We start from the raw sequence: 14,917 nt of genomic DNA, 5'->3' as shown, positions 1-14,917 counted from the left end.
TCAATCCTGGGGTATTCAGGGGAAAGCACACAGATGTGTGATCCCTGGGGGCTCATCAAAACCACAGAAGATGAAAAAAGCCCAGAGGCATGGACAGAATGGACTACCCCTGTGCACCAGAGCTAACAGGTGAGAGGGGTTAAGCTTTTTGAACTTCTAATATGTAGTTAGATTAGGAAACCTGGTTTACGATAGAACTAGTTTTTCCATCCTCCTTTCTAAAGAGGCCATGGGCAGTCTGTTAGCAACCCCCTACCTTTTACCCAGACTCTCTATCCAATCCTGAGGACTTGGGATTCTTTCAACCCTATCTCTTGGCATTCTTGCTTTTTGCATATGCACCTTTGTTAGAAATCAATAAAAGCATTCCAAAGAGGCCAGAGAGGGGCTGCATTTTCTTGGTCTTCTTACTGCTTGGCCTGAGATAATGTAAGCCTTCTCCAGGCATTCTCAGACTTCGTTTTAAACTCAAGTTTCCCAATCAACTTTCAAACCAGTTCAGGGTTTGCACACAAGAACCCCTGACAACTCTGTCTCCAAAAAAAAAAAAAAAAAAAAAAAAGACTTTTATTTTAGACTTACTTATTGTGAGAGCTCTAAGACATCCAAGTAGAGTTACAGAACAAGGTTACTGGACATACAAGCATGAAAATGAGGGCAGAGGTTTGGACCAGAGCTATAAATTGACAGTCATCATTCGATAGGAAGAGAGTAGGGACTAAGAAGAAGTGAGAACCAATGACCAAGGACTGAGGGTACTGTACATTTAGAGATTAGGATTTTTTACCCACCTGTTGTTTTCTTTGCAAGCACCCCAGTCATGCTTAATTTGAGGAGAGCCTCAAATTATTTTTATTTGCCTTCTCTTCCCTCTCTCACAGCTTTATGACCCTAACCATCTTACCAAGAGATGGTATAGTAGAAATGAGCAAAGAAATATTTAAAGATATTAATATGATTATCAGTAATGAAGACTTGGAGACAGAGTAGTCGGGTTTAAATCCCGGCTTTGCTGCTTACTAACTTTGAATATTCTACTTAATTTTTCTAAGCCTCAATCTTTTCATCTATAATTATAATAACAATTTTATCTAACACATACTATGTGCTAGGCAGTGTTTTAAATCCTTTTGTGTATTAACCTTAGAACAACCCATTGAGGTAGTTTTTATTTTTATCCTACTTTATGTTGAGGAAACTAAATGTTTCAAGCTTTATCATCTCACGGCACACTTGAACCTATAGTTAAACTTCGCAGCACACTTAAATTATGTTGATCCAAAAAAAAGAGTAAAAAAAGAGTGGACTTACTGTGCTTTAAACTTGTTTCAATAATAATTTAATTAATTATCTTAAACATTTTTCATGGCACACCCGTTGAAAATCACTGAGCTAGAGAGAGGTTTTGTAATTTGCCAAAAATTATACACCTGTGCTGTGGCAGCGCTGAATTTGATCCAGACTGGCTCCAGAAAAAGTGCCACTTTTCCAGTATGTAATTCGGACTTGTAGTGATTAAATGAGATAATCTACTTAATATGCTTAGAACATGGAGCCTAGCATATAGTGTGCTCATAATAAGTGTTAACTTTGGGAGACAGCATGGTGTCGGAAAAGACAACCAGATAAGAAGTCCTGGGGTATCAGCCTGACTCTACAAGATTAGCTTGTGTGAGTATGAACAAATTTCTTAGCCTCTCTAGACTTCAGTTTTGTCATCTGCAATATAAAATCTCTGGACTAAGTAGCTCTGAGATCCCTTTTAATGTTTATGTGATTCCCCAGGAATATTGGGAATTATTAATGTACCTGAATTTGAAGAGGGAAGAGTTCCATGTCACCGTAGGGGTTGGGAAATAAGAGTTTAGCAAGTTCTTGGGTTCTTAACATTTCTGCTTTGCTTCTCTACTCTTGAAGAAGCTTGCTAGGAGGTAATGAAACAGTAATGAACCATGAGGTCTGGCATATGATCACAGTATATTGTAATCTGTCACCAACACTTGTGTGACTCTGGACAATCTACTTCTGAGTTTCCATTTCATCACTGTATGGTATTATTTCAAATATTTAAAAAAGCATCCGATATATATTACCTGTTATTATACTAATACTAAAGATTCCCAGAGCTGAGAGGACTTTTTTAGTCCGTAAGTTCCAAATGAGATAAAAGACCCTTAGTAAGCCCTTCCTTAAAAATGACCAGGTATTAGTCTTTGGGAACTAAAGACATGTAGTCATGCCTCCCTATTCCTTTCTTTTACCAAAGTGTAGAGATCACTTATCTAGAACAGGTGTACTTTGATTTACTTTATTCATAGATGTACTGAACTATTTGTGTCAAAGCTGCCCTGGGTTTGCTTTGCTTTAGCCCTTCCTTGACCTAAGGAAAGTTGTTTCTCCATACATACCAGGCCTGAATTTCTGGAGAGATTTGATTTTTTTTTCCAGCCACAATCAAAGGAACAGTTGCAGTCAAAAACCCAGCTCAAACAAATTAGAGAGAAGGAAAAGGACGAAGCATGATTATTGACTTGTAAAACCAAGAAGTCCAAGGATTTATCTTTTTTTGAGTGTGAATGTATACCGGGCTTTAAACTTTACCATGTCTCTCCATCCTTGCTGTCTGTACCTTGCCTTTATTCTCAGCTATGCTCTCCATGTCGTGGTGCCCAGTCTACAAACATCCTATAGCTGTGTTCTCAGAGGAAAAAAGACTGCCTCCTCCAACATCAGTATCACATTAGAAAACAATTGACCCAACTTGGGACATGCATACATACACAGTCTTAGTCCAGGATAATCCAGTGCTCTAAATGGCATTATTTTTCACCCCATGGCCTGGGAGATAGGATTGACATCCCCATCAAATCACATAGAACTGGGGTGTTTCTTTCCCCTAAAGGGGGAAAAAAAGCTAGGCAAGCAAAAAGTAAATGGTGGCATTTTTAGATTAAATGACAGGAATATCCACATTGCTATCACCATTATTGATATGGATAAGCAATCCCAACAAATCTCATGACCTTGGGAAGGTTAGCTTACCTTAGCCAGCTTTAAGACTAAAAGTTTAAATAGTATGGACTGGTAACTCCTTTTACTTCCATTTTCTTCTCTGTTCTCACCTCCTTGAATTTAATTATTAATTGATACTTTATTCCAAAAACTGATTCTTCCTTTTTCTATTTTCCTCTATACTGACAGTTTAAAAGTATAGTTCAGAAGTCCCATTGCCTAGGTTTCAATCCTGTCTTTGTCATTTACTTACTTAGAAATTTTAAGCAATTTGCTAAACTTAGTACCTCTTTTCTCATCTATAAAATGAAGATAATAATATCTGCCTTCTAGGCCTATCTTAGTATCCGTAATCAGTTGAAAGGAATTGGCACAGTACCTAGTGCATGCTGAAGTAATATCAGATATTATTATTTCTAGCTCCACAGCTGTGGGACAGCCTGTCTGTGCTTTTGTCTAGAATGGGAAGTCTAAGGTAGGTTGAGAGACTATCAAAGCACTAAGTTTTGATATCTCAGGATGGAGAATTGAAGCCAGATTGAAAGAAGCACTTGGTGCTCTAATTGGAAAACCTAACTATAATAATGATCTTATTTTTACAATTCACTAAATGGTACATTCTTAGTTACTTTTACTTGATGGACAGCAGTGTGATAATTAACCTCCCTAGGCTTTTTACTCTTTTTTAAAATGAATATTTTTGGATAAGATATTCTCCAATGTTAGCATTTCCTGATCCTTAGTTGTTTTAAGTAAACAGTGAATATCAAAAAGTATTTTGTACTTGGCATGTGTACGTGCACGTGTATGAGTGTATGTGAGAGACAGAACAAGAGATAGAACAAAATAGAGAAATAATGAGTTAGTTTATATTTAGATAAACCAAAATGATCTTCTCGTACATTGGGTTTTTCAGCTAATATGTTTGAGATTATATCCCCTTTCACAGTGTTCTGTCTAAATCATTTCTAATTATTTGTTAATCCTATAAATCATCTTTCTTGGATTTTTCAAGGAAAGTTTTCTAAGCATTATGATATATAATCTGTTATACTTGTCTTGGAGTTAGGAAACTTGGTTTGGGAACTTTGCTCCACTACTTACTTTGCAGCATTGCCTTGGACAAGTTGTATTCCCTCTTAAGTGTCTCATTTTCCTCATCTGTGTAATGAGGTGTTTTCTCTATTTAACCCTTAAATCCTTTCCTAAAAGACTGTGATTCTGTGACTATCACAGCATGGGAGTAGCTGGATTCCAGAGGGAGAACTTAAGTCGCCATTCCCTTTGAAATATATTTTTAATTTGTTGTCCATTGTATTTGCTGCAGGATTTCGGCTGAATGCCTCCTCTTGGCCTATGTTCCTTTTGAAGACTTTAAATGGAGCAGAGATGGCTCCTATCAGGATCTTCCACAAGGTATGCTATCCCTCATATATCACTAACTCCCAGCTACTTAAAGTCAAGTATTTAAATACCTTGAATTACTGAGCCTTTGATGTCTATATTATATTGATGGCTGGAGGATGTCTTCTCAGAAAGTATATCGATTGGATTTTGTTAGTACTTTATGAACCAGCAATTATCCCCAGAGGAATGCATTAGACTGTAAAGTAGGAGGTCTGGTTTTAGGGTCCTAGCTGCCAATAATATATGTCCCTTTGACCTCATCTGTAAAGTGGGACTCTACTTCACAGGGTTAAGAAGTTAAAATTTGTAATTAGTAGAATATATAAAATATATTCTAAAGAAAGCAAATCTAAAGAAGCTATTATCATAGATCTTGGAGTTTTGTAGAGTCCATGTTCTAAACAGAGAAAGGAAAGATATTATTTTTCGAGTGCCTGCAGTATGTTTTGAACTATATATATACAATCTCTTGTAATACCCACAGCTAACTTTATGAACTAAGGATTATTATTTGTATTTAATAGTTAAGGAAACAGATACTTTTGATTGAGGAACTTACTCAAGATCACATGGCTAGTAAGTGGCAGAACAGGAATCCAAAGCCTGAATTTATTCTTCTTATCTCTCAAAAGGCGAGGCAGTCTGTCTGCTATCAGGTGAGTTCTCTAATAGGGTGAAAGTTACTGCAAAGGGCACTAAATTAGGTCTACCTATGCTGCTAGCTAAGTCTAAACCCTGAGAGCATACTGGTTCCCAAAATACAGTGTATTAGGCAACTTAAACCTTTTCACCACAAACTTACCAAGGAGAAGAAACCAACAAATAAACTCTTTTCAGTGCTTTGCTGTGCTTGCTTACTAGAAAATAAAAATCTCCAGAGGCCAAACTGAAGAAGGAAAACAAGAGTGTCAAATGTATGTGATGAACCTGTAGCTGCATTAAGGGACTTTATCAGTCTTACTTCCCCAGAATTGTATCTTTTTAGAGCCACGGTAAGACGCACATGAGGCCTTGGGCAGCCCATGCAAGGCAGGGGAGTGGACTTGAGACTGCTGTATAAGAACCAGATCAGATTCTTCAAATGTTAACTTTTTAGTGAAAAATTATTACATTGATAAGAAAGAAAGAGTCTCTGCTGGGCTCTGGGCAGGGATGGAAATGGAGTCATTTTCTCTGATAAAATATTGCCTTCTTTGTTATAGTTCAGTATGATTCTTGTGTTATCTAGAAACTCTGAAGTGAAGCGTTCCTAGACAACACACCAGAATCATACCGAACTATAAGAAAGTCCCAAAAGTGAAGTACCACTGAAGATGAGTACTTTAGTCCAGAATTAGAAAGCCCTAAAACACTTTCAAACAAATCTGACTTCATGGGAAGTGAGTAGACACAACAAACAGTAACATAACCCCAAGGTCTTTCAGATAATGAAAATATCAGGGAGAAATTATAAATTAAGTATTTGAAAATGAGGAACTAAAAGAAGGAATAAAAAAATAGAATAGTACAAAATACTATTTTTTTAAATGCAGATTTAAGGAAAGACCGAACAAACATCCAAAAATGAAATTTCTATAAATTTCAAACTACTCAATTAAAAATTAATAGTTAAATGTACATGTTAGCTTAGACATAAAGAAGAATTAACTAAAATATGTATAAGGAATTTCCTGAGATTGCAGCACAAGAGAGATTAAAGAGATAGATTATATTAGAAGTAAGAAACAAGAAAAATTACATTAAAAGGACCATTATATACTGAACATAAAATCCAGAAAGATATATTAGAAGGAATAGAAAGAGACAACATTTGAAAAGATAATTAAGAATTTTCCAGAATATATAATAAAAACAAATGCATACCTGGCTCGGTGCCTGTAGCTCAGCGGCTAGGATGCTGGCCACATACACCAGGGCTGGTGGATTCGAACCTGGCCCTGTCCTGCTAAACAATGACAACTACAACAACACCAACAAAAAATAGCCAGATGTTGTGGCAGGCACATGTAGGTCCCAGCTACTTGGGAGACTGAGGCAAGAGAATTACTTAAGCCCAAGAGTGTTTGAGGTTGCTGTGAGCTGTGACACTATGGCACTCTACCTAGGGCAACATAGTGAGACTCTGTCTCAAAACAAAAAAAAAAAAAAAAAGAAAGAAAAAATGCATACCTTAAAACATTATGGTATAACTATAAGACACTAAAGTCAGAAGAAAACATCTGAGTATGTAATCAAACAGAATACTCTTAAAGGGATTACAGTTAGGCTGATGGCACATTTCTTGAGAGCAGCAGGACAAGCCATAATAATGGAATAATATTTTCAAATACTGAGAGAAAATCATCCACCTTAAATTCTATATCTAATTATACTATAATTTTGCAATGAAGGTAAAATCAAACATTTCAAATAAATGAATACAAGTGGGTACTAATATAGCCACTGAAAGAACAGCTGAAGAAAGAAGGTAATTGGATCAGAAAATAAGACTGAAACATACACGTTTCATATGTCCATAAACGTAATTTACCATATCAACAGAAGCAAAAACAAAGACCATGTGATCCTCTCAGTAGATGCAGAAAGAAACATTCAGTAAAATTCAGCATCCTTTTCTAATTAGAACACTTAAAAATATAGGCATAGGTGGCACATTTATTAAACTGATTGAAGCCATCTATGACTAACCCACAGCTAATATTTTACTGAATGGAGTAAAACTGAAAATTTTTCCACTTAGAACTGGAATCAGACAAGGTTGTCCTCTATCACCACTACTATCTAGCATAGTGCTAGAAGTTCTAGCCAATACAGTCAGGCAAGAGAAGGAAATAAAAGGCATCCAGATGGGGACAGAGAAGGTCAAACTGTCACTCATTGTCAACAATATGATTTTATATTGAGAGAACCCCAACGACTCAACCACAAGACTCCTGGAAGTGATCAAAAAATACAATAATGTGTCAGGATACAAAATCAATATCCACAAATCAGTAGCCTTTGTATATGCCAAGATGAGAAACTAATCAAGGACACAGTTCCCTTCACAGTAGCTTCATAAAAAATGAAATACCTAGGCATATACCTAACAAAAGAGGTGAAGGACTTCTGCAAAAAAAATTACAAAACCCTAAGAAAAGGAATAGCAGAAGATATTACCAATTGGAAGAATATACCATGCTCATGGGCTGGTAAGAATTAACATTGTCAAAATGTTTATACTTCCCAAAGCAATCTACAGATTCACTGCAATCCCCATTAAAATATCAACACAGTACTTTCAAGATTGGGAAAAAACAATTCTTTGTTTTTTTTTTTTGGTAGAGACAGAGTCTCACTTTATGGCCCTCTGTAGAGTGCCGTGGCCTCACACAGCTCACAGCAACCTCCAACTCCTGGGCTTAAGCGATTCTCTTGCTTCAGCCTCCCGAGTAGCTGGGACTACAGGCGCCCGCCACAACGCCTGGCTATTTTTTGGTTGCAGTTTGGCCTGGGCCGGGTTTGAACCCGCTACCGACTGAGCCACAGGTGCCACCCCAATTCTTTGTTTTTTATGGAACCAGGAAAAAACCTGTATAGCCAAGGCAATTCTTAGTAATAAAAACAAAACTATAGGTATCACCTTACCAGACTTTAGGTTCTCCTACAAGGCCATAGTGATCAAAACAGCATGGTATTGGCACAAAAATACTGACATTTGGAAGTGAATAGAAAACCACGAGATGAAACTAACATCTTACAGGCACCTGATCTTTGATAAACTAAACAAGAATATAACACTGGGGAAAAGAATCCCTATTCAATAAATGCTGTTGGGAGAACTGAATAACCACGTGTAAAAGCCTGAAACTGGACCTGCACCTCTCACCACTTACAAAAATTGATTCAAGATGGATAAAAGAGTTAAATCTAAGAAACAAAACAATAAAAATCCTCAAAGTGTGGGGAAAACACTTGAAGATAACAGCATAGGGAAAGATTTTATGAAGAAGACTTCCATGGCAATTGCAACAACAACAAAAATAAACAAATGGGACTTACTTAACCTGAAAAGCTCTGTACAGCTAGGGAAACAACCAAAGCAAATAGACAACCTTCAGAATGAGAAAAGATGTTTGCATATTATGAATCAGACAAAGGCTTGATAAGTAGGATCTACAGAGAAATTAATCAACAACAACAAAAAAAAGCTAACATTCCTGTATGTCACTGGACAAAAGACAGAAATAGAACTTTCTCTAAAGAAGACAGACAAATGGCTAACACATGAAAAAAACGCTCATAATCCCTAATCATCAGAGAAATGCAAATCAAAACTACCCTGAGATATCATCTAACCCCAGTGAGAATGTTCCACATCACAAAGTCTCAAAAATGCAGATGCTAGTGTGGATGTAGAGAGAAGGGGACACTTTTACACTGCAGGTTAGACTGCAAATTAACATAACCTTTTTGGAAGGAAGTATGGAGAATCCTCAAAGAACTCAAATTGGATCTCCCATTTGATCTTGCAATCCCATTACTAGGCGTCTACCCAGAAAAAAAATCCTTTTATTATAAGGACATTTGCATTGGACAGTTTATTGCAGCTCAATTTAGAATTGCCAAAATGCAGAAACAACCTAAATGCCCACCAACCCAGGAATGGATTAAGAAGCTGTGGTATATGTACACCATGGAATACTATTCAGCCATTAAAAAAGATGGAGACTTTACATCTTTTGTATTAACCTGGATAGAAATGGAACACATTTTTCTTAGTAAAGCATCACAAGAATGGAGAAGCAAGAATCCAATGTACTTGATCCTAATATAAAGGCAACAGATGACCTAATACAAGGCTTGGGATAGAGGGATGAGGGAGCGGAGAGAGGAGGGAGGGGGATAGGGAGACATGATGTATGGCACACCTCTTGGGGACAGGACACAACTATAAGAGGGACTTTATCTAACAAATGCAATCAGTGTAACCTAATTCTTTGTACTCTTAATGAATCCCAAACAATAAAAAGAAAAGAAGAATGTATAGATACCAGAAGTAATGATGAGGAAAGAGATTGGTTAACACATGGATAAAGATAATCAAACATTGCTTATTACTATATAATCAATTATACTAACAAAACTGATTAGTTGGCAATATAATAATATAGAACTGAATTATGTAACACCTGTGTAACTGAGGAGTAGTTTTTATATTGTTTGGGACTAGAAATAAAAACGAGATTTAGACTTTGTTATGTCAGCTATTCAGTTAAAATCTTAAAGGGATTTGCGGATATTTAACTTCTGAAATAGAGGGAGAAAAAGGGAAGAAAACTCAGTTGATTGAAAAGGAGAAAAAAGAACCTTGAGGAGTCAAATTAAGTAGACAATGAGATAGTTGTAATAAATTCAGATACATCATTTATCACCAGAAATTAGCTTAAGCTCATCAATTTAGTAGTGTATGGGTATGCTGTTTACAAGAAATACTGCTTAGAAATAATGAAATAAAAATGTTGAAAATAAAAGAATATAAAAGATATATTGGGCATAGTAAAGCTGTGTAAACTATATTGAAATCACATAAAGGAGACTTTGATGCTAAAAAATATTAAAGAAGTAACTATCTAATTATTTTAAATCATTTAAATTTAAATCATTAAATTTATCAAGAAAGTAAAATAGTTATAAATGTATATGTCTCTAAAAGATAATCTGAAAGTATTTAAAGCAAAATTTGTCAAAATTGCATGGAAAATTCACAGATCACTAGGTGATATTTTAATACCTATCTTTCGATAATGGATCAAATTGACCAAAAATTGGTATATAAAGTAGCATAAGCATCAGTATCAAATAACTTGAACAGCCTTTAAAAATCACTTTGTCAGGCACAGTGGCTCATGCCTATAATCCTAGCACTCTGGGAGGCAAAGGAGAGTAGATTACTAGAGTTCAGGAGTTCAAGACCAGCCTGAGAAAGAGCAAAACCCCATCTCTAAAAATAGCTGGGCATTGTGGTGGGCGCCTGTAATCCTAGCTACTCAGGAAGCTGAGGCAAGAGAATCACTTGAGCCAAGAATTTGAGGTTGCTGTGAGCTGTGATGCTACAGCACTCTTCTGAGGGCAACAAACTGAGACGCTGTCTAAATAAATATTACTTCATTTCTATTTAACAACATAGTTTCAAAATAAAATTTTTGAAATAGCAGTAGTATCATAATTTGCCTAGAAAAAATAGTAGCAAAAAAGCATCCAATATTTATAGAAGAAATTTAAAATTCTATATTAAAGGAGAAATCTTCATTAAAGAAAAATTAACAAATGGAAAAGGCTATCCATATTTATGTGTATAAAGGCTCAATATCATATAAAACAAAGGATATTTCCTCCTAGTCTACAAATCTGTTGCAATTCCAGTCAAAACCCTAATAGAGTTTTTCTGTAGAACTTGAAAAACTGATTAAAATTCATATGTAAAGTGAAAAAGAATAAGCAGTCAAAATAATATTGAAGAATGAAAAACTGGGAGAACTTTTCCTACCAGATAATCCATTTAGAAAGACTGTGTTACTGGTACAGGATAAAGCAGTAAGACTAAAGGGACAGAACAGAGTATACAACAAATTTTTCAAATCTTGATCTATGCAGCAAATCAGCACCTCACAACTCTCCATATTTCTGATGAGAATGTACAGTGTTACACCACTTTGGAGGGCAGTTTAACAATATTTAATAAAGGATATGTGTAAATCTACCCTATAACCCAGTAGTTCTACTCCTAGATATACACCCTAAAGAAACCCTCCCATGTGTGTACAAAAGAAGAATTACAAGAATGATCATTTAAACTCTGTTGGAGTGAGGCACAGTGGCTCATGCCTCTAACCCTAGTACACTGAGAGGCCGAGGCTGGGAGATCTCTTGAGCTCAGGAGTTTGAGACCAGCCTGGGCAAGAGGGAGATCCTGTCTCTACAAAATAGAGAAAAATTAGCCAGGCATGGTGGCGGGCACATGTAGTCTCAACTACTTTAGAGGCTGAAGCAGGAGGATTGCTTGATCACAGAAGTGTGAGGTTTCAGTGAGTTATGACCACACCACTGCATTCTACCCAGGGCCACAAAACGAGTTCCTATCTCAGAAAAGAAAAACCAAAACTAAGAAAAGAAAGCTATTTTTAAATAGCAAATATTTGGAAAGAACTTTGCATAGCCATTAAAAGAGAACGAATAAATTGTGGATAAATTATAATATATACATACATGTACAATGGAATACTATTAGGAGTTATAATGAAGTGGAGCTAAATTCTTCAACATAGGTAATTTTCAAAAGCATAATATTGAACAAAAATGTAACTTATAGAATGATGTGTGTAGTATAACACCATTTATACAAAATTTTAAAGCAGGCAAATGGATATGTATATACTATATAGTAAGTTATGAAAACATGCATGGTAATTATTATTTCTGTGACAGGTGGAAGGGGAATAGAATAGGGGAAGGGCACAAAGGGAAATTCAGCATCATCTTTCATTTCTTTTATAAGAAATTTAAAGCAAAGTTGTCAAAATGTTAGAATTAATGAAGTAACTTCGGTATACTTTGAAATCAAAAGAAAGATTAGATTTCCATTATAAATCTTATATAGCAGTCACTTTTTAATCATCCAGATGAGACAGCAGTCTGTTGGCACACATGGCCTCTCTTTGTGTCTAGATCTATATATTTCTGTTTCTCATCTAGGAGCCACCATCGCCTTCCCACAACTTCTTCAAAATGGGAATGAAGCTAGAAGCTGTGGACAGGAAGAATCCTCATTTTATTTGCCCTGCCACTATTGGGGAGGTTCGAGGCTCAGAGGTGCTTGTCACTTTTGATGGGTGGCGAGGGGCCTTTGACTACTGGTGCCGCTTCGACTCCCGGGACATCTTCCCTGTGGGCTGGTGTTCCTTGACTGGAGACAACCTGCAGCCTCCTGGCACCAAAGGTAAAGGCCCATCTACAGGCTCTTGAAACTAGGATCCAGATAATAAGGGAAATTTATCCAGGTCTGTCATGGTCAGCATACCTTCACCAGTAAACTTCACTAGTAAGCAGAAGAGGAGCAAGGGCTAGCAGCATAGATAAAAACTAAGGTCTGTCGGAGAATAATCAGAAACACTAAGAATTAAATGTTAAATAAAGCTACTCATAGAATTTGGGATAAAGTAAAAATTCCTTGCTCTAAGTATCGTGGTTTATTCTCAGGCAACTAGCTCTTCCTCTTACTTTTGTCCCTAACCCATTTAAAAGTTTGAGACTTCTTCCTCCAACTGTAGAGACTTTGTGTATGAACTGAAGTAACATTATGTTTTAAAAATCTTGAAGAGCAAGTAACATTATGTTTTTAAAATCTTGAAGAGCAAGACATGATTGCAAGAGGGACTTTGCCTAACAATTGCAATCAATGTAACGTGGCTTATTGTATCCTCAATTAATCCCCAACAATAAAAAAAATAAAATAAAATAAAAAAATACTTGAAGAGCACTGTAGCAGAATGGAAAAAGCATGGGCTTTGTAGTAATGTAAATGTAGGTTTAAGTTCCTTCTCTGCCTTGTATCAGCTGTGTGACTTTGAGCAGTTAATTCACCACTCTAAACCTCAAATTTCCCATTTGTAGACGAAAACCTACTTCATAAAGTTATTGTGAGGAGTAAATGAGATTATATGGATAATATGCTTACATCTGGCAAGTAGCAAGTGATAATATATATTATACTACATAATTATTATAATATACTATTACAAAACTAACCATTACCAGTGGGAAAGTATATATAAAGTACTAGAACAGTACCATAGACTAAATGAACAATAAAAGATACTTCTGGGGATGGTGCTGATGGAGATTTTGAGATAGCTGCCTTTAGTAAAGAAAATAATAATCCCATCCTCTCATGTCTACAAAGTATTGGTGAGTCTGATAGAATGGAAAGTCACCATCCAATTGTCAGAGAGTGTCTTTTCTCAACCTCTATTGAATTTATTCAATTAGGCAAATATTTGTGGAACACCAAAATGTAAGCCAAGCCGAGGGTTTAGAAGTAAAAAAGATGAACAATGTTTCTGTTCTAATCACACTTTCATTCTCATTCTTGTGGGGTAAAGCAGATAGTAAAAATTTAAATCAAGAAATAAGGTAATTTCAAATAAGTAATTTTTATAGATAGAAATAAGACAAATTCTCTCAAAAAAATAAAGTATGCTAGGCTAGTAACAATAAAGCTATGGTTATATAAGTTTTTGTTTAATAACTTTATTAAAGTATATGTGACATAAAATAAATGGCACACATGTAAAGAGTGCAATTTTAAACGTTTTGACACATACATACATCCACAAAACCATTACCACAATCAAAATAATGAACATCATAAAAAAATTTTTGTGGAAGGAGAACTACTTTAGATAGAATTTATCTTAAGGAAATTTATCTGAAAAGTTGATATTTGAATTGAGACCAAATGACAAGGAGTCTTCCAAGGAAAGAGAATTTCCAGCAAGCAGAAGGGACAGCTGACATATGGGTGCAAAGATAGGAAGTATCTCAGTGTGTTTCAAGGGCAGTAAACAAACTACTCTGACTAGAATGCATTGCCCGAGCAGGAAAGTAGTAGATGTTGTTGGAGAAATGACAAGGACCAAATCATGTAGTACCTTGTAAGCTAGAGTGAGAATTTTGGATTTTATTCTAAACATATTGTGGAATCATTAGAGGGCATTAAGCAGGGAATGACAAGAACTGATTTACTTTTTAAAAATTATTTGGACTTGTATGCAGAATATAAAAGAATACTTACAACTTAACAAAAAAAACAATTAAAAAATAAGCAAAGGATTTGGATAGATACTTCTTCAAAGAATATATACAAATAGCCGATACGCAATTGAAAAGATGCTCTACATCATTAGTCATTAGGCAAATACAAATCAAGGCTACAGTGAGCTACTGTTTGAACACCATGGATATGGCTGTAATCAAAAGATGGACAATAATAAGTGCTGTTGAGGATATGGAAAAAGTGGAACCCTTACACTTTGCTGGTGAGATTGTAAAATGCTGCAGCTACTTTGGAAAATAGTTTGGAAGTCGCTTAAAATGTTAAACACAGAGTTACCATGTCACTTAGCATTTCTACTCCTAGCCTTATGCCCAAGAGAATAGAAAACATATATTCACACAAAAATGTATTATGAATGGGGTGGCGCCTATGGCTCAAAGGAGTACAGCACCAGCCCTATATGCCAGAGGTGGTGGGTTCAAACCCAGCCCCGGCCAAAAACTGCAAAAAAAAAAATGTATTATGAATGTTTGTGGCAGCATTATTCATAATAGCCAAAAAGTTAAAACAACCTAAATATTCATCTGCTACTAAATGAATAAATAAAATGTATATCAATAGAATAAAATACCATTTGGCAATAAAAAAGGAATGAAATACTGATACATGCTACAATATAAATGT

The 14,917-nt window shown here is 35.7% G+C and overlaps 1 protein-coding gene across 9 annotated transcripts in view; it reads left to right on the top strand.

The window, feature by feature from the left end:
• SCMH1 (Scm polycomb group protein homolog 1) overlaps window positions 1-14,917 on the top strand; it is a 240,805-nt gene that overhangs the window by 141,130 nt on the left and 84,758 nt on the right. For all 9 annotated transcript variants that reach the window (XM_053576002.1, XM_053575998.1, XM_053576006.1 and 6 more), the window contains 2 exons: window positions 4,340-4,428; window positions 12,154-12,397. In XM_053576002.1, the coding sequence (XP_053431977.1) occupies window positions 4,340-4,428; window positions 12,154-12,397 (333 nt within the window). The remainder of the gene's footprint in view (window positions 1-4,339; window positions 4,429-12,153; window positions 12,398-14,917) is intronic.

Source organism: Nycticebus coucang, chromosome 22 (genome assembly GCF_027406575.1).
Source record: "Nycticebus coucang isolate mNycCou1 chromosome 22, mNycCou1.pri, whole genome shotgun sequence".
In the NCBI taxonomy this organism is placed as follows: domain Eukaryota; kingdom Metazoa; phylum Chordata; class Mammalia; order Primates; family Lorisidae; genus Nycticebus; species Nycticebus coucang.
This window is presented reverse-complemented; position numbering and strand designations above follow the sequence as displayed.